At 56.3% G+C, this 8,184-nt stretch overlaps 1 protein-coding gene across 1 annotated transcript; it reads right to left on the minus strand.

Annotated features, from left to right (window-relative positions):
• Positions 1-6,068: 6,068 nt before the first annotated feature.
• Positions 6,069-8,073, minus strand: LOC123323849 (exocyst complex component 3-like; the record flags this gene model as incomplete). Its single annotated transcript, XM_044912375.1, has 3 exons — positions 6,069-6,600; positions 7,408-7,535; positions 7,912-8,073. Coding segments are annotated over 3 exons (462 nt in total), but the record flags the coding sequence as incomplete, so codon positions are not given.
• Positions 8,074-8,184: the final 111 nt, after the last annotated feature.

Genomic DNA, 8,184 nt, shown 5'->3' on the forward strand with positions numbered 1-8,184 from the left:
GCGGTCGGCGGCGGCGCGCCGCGTGCACAGCCGGCGCTCTTTCCAGCGGCCGCGCGCGCGCCGCCGCCCCGCGCTGCTCAAGCTCGCGTCCCTGCCGCCGTCGTGCCACGCGCCGCCGCACGCGCTGGAGCAGGAGGAGACGCCGCTGTGACGGCCTGGCCCCGGGGTCTCCCCCAGCCGGAGTCCAGGTGCTGGCCTAGGGCAGCAAGCCGGACTCGCCGGTTCAGAATCCGTCCCAGGGGACCGAGTGTGCCGCGCGCGAGCCCTGACCCTTGGAATTCCTTGGAGCACCTGCAGAGAGGCCCCTGCGGGCTAGGAAGTGGACCGTGGCAGAGCCTCTTCCATCTGCAGGGCGGTCTGGGCCCGTGCCCCTGCCCCTGCCCCGAGACTCTGCCGTGGGCCCTTCTGTGCACCTGCCCTGGTTCTGAACCCTGCCGGCACTTGGGTGTTATTGTCACCCCGACTTAGAGTCAGGAAGGGCCCCGGGTGTCAGAAGAGGGCTCTGGGTTCGAGTTCTTGCCACTTCGTGTCCACCCTCTCATCAACACTGCCAGGGACACTGAGACCAGATGCCAGCCCACATTCCCGGCCCCCGCAGGGCTCTCACCCCCAGGGAGGCAGGAGCCCTGATTCAGGAGCAGTTTGCAGGCGGAGGGGCTGGCCCTGCGTGATGTCTTAACGTACACTTAGCAGTTCTTTGACCCATCTGTCACCTTAGGGACACCTTAGGTACAATTGCAGAAACATCTTTTGTTTGTTTATCCTTTTTGTGTTGTGACTTCCAGAGCCCAGCACTGGTCTGGCTCTGGCCCAGGCGTCAATGTGGCGGCCCCTGGTTTCTGGGTGTTGCCCCACGCCCAAACACCTGGTCTCTGGCCTTAGCCGTCCCACCTGACACTGGGAGAGATTGCACTGGCCATGTGGGCAGGTCTACACAGCTCCGCTGAGTAGAGTGGGCCTTCACTTAGCAAGCAGCTTAACGGGGCCAGGGCTAGGTGGGGCGGGGAGCTGCTCTTTCCTAGAGAGCCAAGGGACTTGGAGCAGGGCTCAGACCCTCACAGGACCTCTGGGCCTGCCCTGAGAATGTTGTAGCCCAGACTGCTTCTCACCCCCTCCAGGGTCTCAGGGACATGGCTTTGGACAGAGCTGCACCCTCCGCCCCCCATCCTCTGGAGGGAGACCACTGTCTGGCTATCCTATGGGGGGAGCAGACAGGAGGCTGGGGTGAGGAAGCTGCCACAGTGATGGAGGGAAGAGGCCCTCGTCTGCCCTCGCCTGTTCCTCAGAAAGAGGTAGTAAAGATCTGAGGGATGTGGGCCTTAGGACGGACACTACTAGAAGCTTTTCTGAAGAGGCCCAGCTCAGCTCTGCTCAGGAAAGTATTTGTGCTGTGCTGTGACTGACTTCTGATGGTGGAAATTCTCACAGCCGTCACTGGTGAGGCCTGAGAGCACTTCGTAGTGTTACTGGGACCCTGGTGGAAAGTCAGTACAACCTACTGTCCTTTGCTGTTGAGAAGAACGGGGACTAGTCATTGTGGCATCTGCTCAGCAACACAAAGCTCTTGACCCTGAGGCTGCTCATTACCTAAATCAACATACGGGGGTGGGTGTTTGGTTTTCTTTCCGTAGTTATTCCCCACACTGTGCAACCATTTTGACCAACTCTGTGAGCACAAAATCCAGCCATTATCGGGGCAACAAAACCTGCCGGTTAGTGAGCCCCACTGAGCTGCAGCAACCACGCACACCTCCAGGAAGGCACACGCTCTGCCCGCTCCCTGCAGAGTGGTTCATCCAGATAAGCCAGGCCCTGCCGTACTGGGCTCCCCAGGGTCCACAGCCCAGCTGGTCCGGCATCTCCAGCTGCCTTAACAACTCACCTGGACCTCTGGACCCAGATCCAATTCCCAGCTGCGGAGCTAGAGGCTGAGTTGGGGAAAGCAGCTCGGAGGCACCTCCATCAACACCAGAGATAGTAAACCGGCGGGCGATGCCTCTCTGACAAATGTCTCACGGCTCAGCTCTTGGCGGGTGTTTCTGCAGTAGACGGGCAGTTCTCTGAATGGCCCAGGGCCAAGCACAGCCCTAAAGGAACTGAAGTTCCAGGTGGGAAACCTCCTTCGCAGAATCCCACATTTCAGCGCTCACGAGAGAAGTCTGGTGTTTCCTCTGTGGACAGTCTTACACTCCCTAGTGCTGTGGATACATTTCATAAATGACAATCCTAGCTGTTCTTGTCATTGTAAAACAGAACATAAACAAAGTCTTATGAATGTATTTCCTTAGGAAAATTGTTGTAAAATTTTTTATTATAAAAGAATTCCTATTTATTTAATACTGAATTTTGGCCTACTTTATGGTAGACTATAAAGAACACAAATGTAGGAGTTGCTATTTCTCACCTCTCTATTTTCTTGAAAATAATTTTGTTACAGTGCTTATATCTGTGTACTAGTGATCTTCTATTGTGAAAGGAGAGTTAAAGAATTTCATTGAAATTTGAAATGTATGTTAAGTTAGGAATGGTGAAAATTGTGTATGTTAATTTTGTGAATGTAATTTTAGTCAAATTTTGTGTAACCCTGATCACAGAACAACGTGCCTTACATGCCCCCTGGATGTGCTGGGCAGCGGCCCCGTCCCAGGCCCTGTCACACCTGCATGATCAAGTCTATTAAAAATGTTTCAAGGCACTTTGGGTGGAAACTTTGAGAAATCATATCAAGGAGAATTTAAGGGGCAGTTCGCTGCAGGCAAACATTGCTCTGGCACTAAAATTAACATCGACGTGTGCGTGTGCGCGTCAGAGGCAGCCCCTTCTGGCTGGTGCAAAGAGGTCGTTGGGGACTGCTGGCATACCCTGGGCTCTGAGACCTGGTTCTTCCCAGGCACAGACAGGTGGGCACCATCACTTGCTCACTTACTCAGACTCGTCACTGCACACAGGGGGCAGGCACCCAGAAAGGGCAGAGCAGCGCCCACCCAGCCAGAGTGGGAGGAGGAAGTGCCTGAGACACCAAAGGGGGTGGGCCCAGGGCTGAAAAGGGGTGGGTAAGGGTGGTCTCTGAAGGCCAAGATGAGGCTGATGGGGGAGGCAGAAGTGTACCTGCCCCTAAATGTCTGGGTGAATCTTGTCCCCCCGAGGTGGATCCCACCCCCAGGTTCCTTGAGGTCTGTGTCACAGACACATCTTTTTTTTTAGAAAACGAGGGCACAAGCAGGGGTGGGGGGTAGGAGGGAGAAGGGGTAGAGAGAGAATCCTAAGCAGACTCCCTGCTGAGCACAGAGCCTGGACTCAATCTCACCACCCTGAGATCATGACCTGAGCTGAAATCAAGAGTCAGACGCTTAACCCACGGAGCCACCCAGGTGCCCCACAGACACATCTTTCAATAGCTAAAATTTTTGAGGTTTATTATAGAAAGAAAATGCACATCATGGGGCGCCTGGGTGGCTCAGTCGTTGAGCGGCTGCCTTCGGCTCAGGTCATGATCCCAGGGTCCTGGGATCGAGCCCCGCATCGGGCTCCCTGCTCACAGGAAGGCTGCTTCTCCCTCTCCCTCTCCCCCTGCTTGTGTTCCCTCTCTCGCTGTCTCTCTCTAATAAATAAAATCTTAAAAAAAAAAAAAAGGAAATGTACATCAATGCCGAGTCTATAAATACTTTATAGTCTAACCAGCAAATTTACAGCCGTTTCAAAGTTGGTAGGAGTGTGGTTCCAGGACTGCTCTAAGTACCACAGACAGGTTGGCTTAAAACAACACATTTATTGCCAAGTAATCCAGGTGTGGGCAGGGCCTCACTCCTGACCCTGTGGAGAGTCCTCCGGCCTCGTCAGTGTCTGGTGCCCCTGGGCTTGGAGGAGCATCACCTCAACCCCCCACGCCTGTCACGGCCCCACCTGCTCGCTCCCAGGCCAGCTGTCCAGGAAGCCCATCTCTGGGCTTCTCCCGCTGCGTTCCACGTCTCCTCCCAGGTGGCACTGCTGTCCCGGTCGCATCCCTAGCTGCGGTGTGCCACGGACAGGCGGGAGGGCCGAGCAGCCAGAAGCCCCCATGTGGCCCACCTTCCCTGGAAGACTTCCTCTGGACACAAAGAAGTGGCCATGCTTCCCAGCTCCGTGTTTTGGGGTCACAGCAGTTTGGACTGTACATTGGCAGAGCACCCCAGGTAAGCATCAGCTCATGTGCCCACACCAGTTAAACGTGGTCAGGAGCCCCTTCCCTGCCATGCTCTGGAAACCCTATGAATAAAACCTGAGAGTCAAAGAAATCTACACTGAAAGATGTTCTTTCCACTGAACAGCAAATGTTCTTATAAAGAACAACCCAAAGACTCAGTGAGTCTGCAGTGGCCTGACATGAACCTGTTTCTGGTACCAGCTGCAGGCTGCCTGTCCTGTTAAACCCATTTTCCCCGATGGGCACCTGGCACCAACTGGCCTAGAGACGAGCCTCCCCTGGGTGTCACCAACCCACCAGGATGTGGCCCTCTGCTGTGCCCCCACCCCCACCACATCCTGGCCACTGTGCTGCCTTCAAAATCACGTGTCCCTGTTATTTGGAACGTGCTGACCTCCGCATTCACCATTACCACAGGCATCCCCAAAGCAAGTGTGACCAATGGCCAAGGGCACTGGGGCGACCATCACATAATCAGAGCAAGAACTGACAAGGACAACGTGCACCACTTGGGTCTGTTGTCATCATTTGAATATTCACCCTGGATATCTGTTCCTGAAGTATCGTGGAGTGAAAATTCTCTCGGTCGCTGGGAAAATAAATGCATTTTATGATTATAAGGGACAATAAAACTATTAGTTCAAAAAACACTTGGAATTACTACATGCTTGACATTAAGACACATCATACTTAATACGTATATGAAAAGACAGGACATTCGTTCCATATTTACAGAAAAGTCACTCCTCTTCTGAACCAGGAACTTTCCCTAAGAACTGCATCTAGTTTTTTTTGTTTTTTGTTTTGTTTTTTAAGATTTTATTTATTTATTTGTCAGAGAGAGACAGAGCACAAGCAGGGAGAGAGGCAGGCAGAGGGAGAAGCAGGCTCCCCACCGAGCAGGGAGCCCGATGCGGGGCTCGATCCCAGGACCCCGGGATCATGACCTGAGCCGAAGGCAGACGCTTAACTGAGCCACCCAGGCGTCCCCTGCATCTAGTTTTTAGTCACTTAATTCCATTTAGGTTTTGATTCTTTGAAGAAAAAGCCCTTCATGTGAATTTTTTACATGGCTGGACATGGCTGGAGAGGAGCAGAGACTTGAGCTCAGGGGTTCAGGGCAGCCCACACCGCACTCACGCAGGGCCATCGGGGGGAGAAGCAGTGCACAGCAGAGCCACCGCGGGGGCTGGGGGCGCAGCAGGGAAGGGGCTGCACGCCCCCCCACCTGAGCCAGCCGGTCCCCGGGGTCCCTGAAGCAAGGCTGGGGCAAACGGGGCCCCTCTCCATTCCTCAGTTTGGCCAGCACGGCTTGGTGAACCAGAGCGCAGGTGCTTCTGAGAACCCCCCCTCACTGACAGCAGTGTGGGGAAGTGTCAGGACCCACACACAGGCTCCCCCATTTATTCGGGTACAGCCTCTTAGTTAATGTATTGTGAGACTCAAGACTCGTGCAAAACGAGGCCACCACTGAAGCAGCCGCCATGGAGACGGCTACACGCAGAGGGGCTAAGGGATCGGCGTCAGGAAGCAGCACAGATCCTGAATTGTGCACCGGATAAATGTTCGCATTCACCTTCGGATCGGATTTGTCAGACCTGATGCTCACGACATCCCTCGTCTGCCAGGTCTGCTCCTGGGGGAGGGTGTGGAGTGGCACGCCAGAGGGACGCCTGCCTGACCTCAGTGGGGTTGCGGGGAGGACGGGGCTGGGGCCCAGCACCTAAGAGCCTGCGGCACGAGTCAGGGGACACACAGCACGAGGGGCTCCACGCAGAGCTGCAGGACCCAGGCCCCCAGTCCAGGCTGAGGTGCATCTCTGAGCTACACATCGGACAACCTGAGAGCAGCCTCCAGGCATTGGACGCACACTACATCATCCCTAGTAAGAAAACCTTCACACCCGGAAGTCTTCATTTCCCTGCAGGAGGTTAGACTCTTTTATTGAACAGCAGAGTTTTGGAAGTGTTTACACTGTGCAGAAATGAGGGAAGACCCAGGGGTTAAGGGGGACAGGCACCACGAGGCCCCTCACACCAGAGCCTGCCTCACAAAGGACATTACGAAAAGGTGAGAAAACCAGCAGAACCACGGCCCCCAGAGTGCTTGTTCTTCAAGAAGCCCTGAGCACGACACCGGGAGAGGAAGGCATGCATGTCCTGGGTCTCGTGTTGCTCTGGCCGCCACACAAGGGGGGGGGTGGGGTGACGGGCACAGCATCGCAACAAGGCTGTGGCCCAACAGGCTACTTGAGGAGCTTTGCCACGTTCAGACTGGGAACCACAATCTCCTTGAAGATTGGCACATAGTTTGGGTTTGCCTGCGTCGGGCCCTGCTCCAGCGTCTCGATGATGGTCTGCTTCATGTCCCGGCTGGTATCCCCTCGCATGGCCAGAAGTGCGCCAATGTGCTCATCCCTGCAGGTGCGGGGAACACCACGGGTGTGTCAGGGGGTCCACTTACAGCTGCTCACCCCCCACGCCTGACTCAAACTCCCCCAGTCCCCCTGCCGCCTGGCTCGGCCAACACTGAGGCCCCAGAGCAGGGCCAACAGCTGTGCACGAGAAGGCGTGCCCCATATCATGACAGGACAGAAACCGGAGTTCTCTGCTCACGGCGGCCTTTTCTTCAACTGATAAGCATGAGGTTTTAAACTCTGTTCTCCTACATCTTTAACAGACTGCCTAACTAGAGTGAGAGGACCCTGGAGAGCCCTGCACCACCAGTTCCTCCCGCTTCAAGCAAACCCACAGCGTTGGCAGAAAGAGAAGACACTGGCTGAGGCAGGAGGACCAGTGGTGGGAGGCGTCTTGGTCGCGTGTGACAGGCACATGTCCCTTCTCTGAATCCACGAGCACAAGACGAGCTTCCTGAAACCACTCTGCTCTGCTACCTTCCCCCAGTGCACAGAGCGTGGTGATGTCCCACCTGCACTCAGGCCACCTGCTCTCCAGCCGTGCTCTGACACCTGGGAGGTGCACGACCCGAGGCTGGGGTCCCATGGGCTCCAGGTCCAACAGCAGGGCTAGGGACACAGAGGCACGCTGATACGCCCACTCTGCTCCCGGCCATCGTCCACACAACTTGTCCTCCCAGGAGCCAGGACACCCAATGGTGCTCACACCTGCTGGTCAGGCCCCTCCATCTTGTCAATGACCCTAGGGACGAGCTTACTGCTCTGTTCCATGATTTCTAGCTAAAACACATGGCACATGGGCCCTTACCTGATATCTGGGTATTTGCTGACCAGAGTGGAGACTTCCAGGTAGAGCAGAGACGGGTCCGTCAGCTTAATAACTTCCGCGATGGCCACAATGGTGTCACAGTGCCCATCTGCATCCTCACCAAACCCCTGGAAGACAGTGTGCATGCAGCTGCCAAGCACCGCGAGGGGACACATGCCGAGTGTCTGTGGAACTCTGTGGCCCAGGCAGACACCGACGGCTCAGGATCGGCCCACAGTGGAGCTGTCCTGGGCGCCCTCGGCAGGGATGCTGCAGGGCAGGGGGCGGGCAGCCCACAGGGGCAAGACCAGTCTGGCTAACGCCACTCCCACGGGGCTAGGAGTAACGCCCCAGAAGCTACCCCCAGCGACAAGGCCCAACAGACCTTCCTGGGCACACGAGGACTGACTGGTCACTTGGTCCCTGACGTGACTGGCCCTGATCAGCAGGCCGAAACAGCCCAGGGGGTGGGGGTGGGGGGGACAGAAACAAGACGGCACTCACCGAGGCCAGCTTCCGGAACAGGAGGCGGAGCTGCGCGGCCTCCCGGACCATCCTCTCCGCACCCTCCTTGCGCTCCTCTGCACTGCGGAAGGAGATGCGCTTCTGCATGACGGCCCGCAGGTACTCCAGCACCACTCGCCGCTGCGCCTCCGCAGTCATCCTCTGCCGGCAAACACAGGGTCGGCAAGGCAGGCCGGAGGCTCCCGCTGAGACACCGCCCTGCTGAGACCTGCCCCCAGCTCCCCACTGTGACACCCCCCTGCTGAGACCCCC

The sequence above is a fragment of the Neomonachus schauinslandi genome, unplaced genomic scaffold, assembly GCF_002201575.2.
Source record: "Neomonachus schauinslandi unplaced genomic scaffold, ASM220157v2 HiC_scaffold_1612, whole genome shotgun sequence".
Taxonomy (NCBI): Eukaryota; Metazoa; Chordata; class Mammalia; order Carnivora; family Phocidae; genus Neomonachus; species Neomonachus schauinslandi.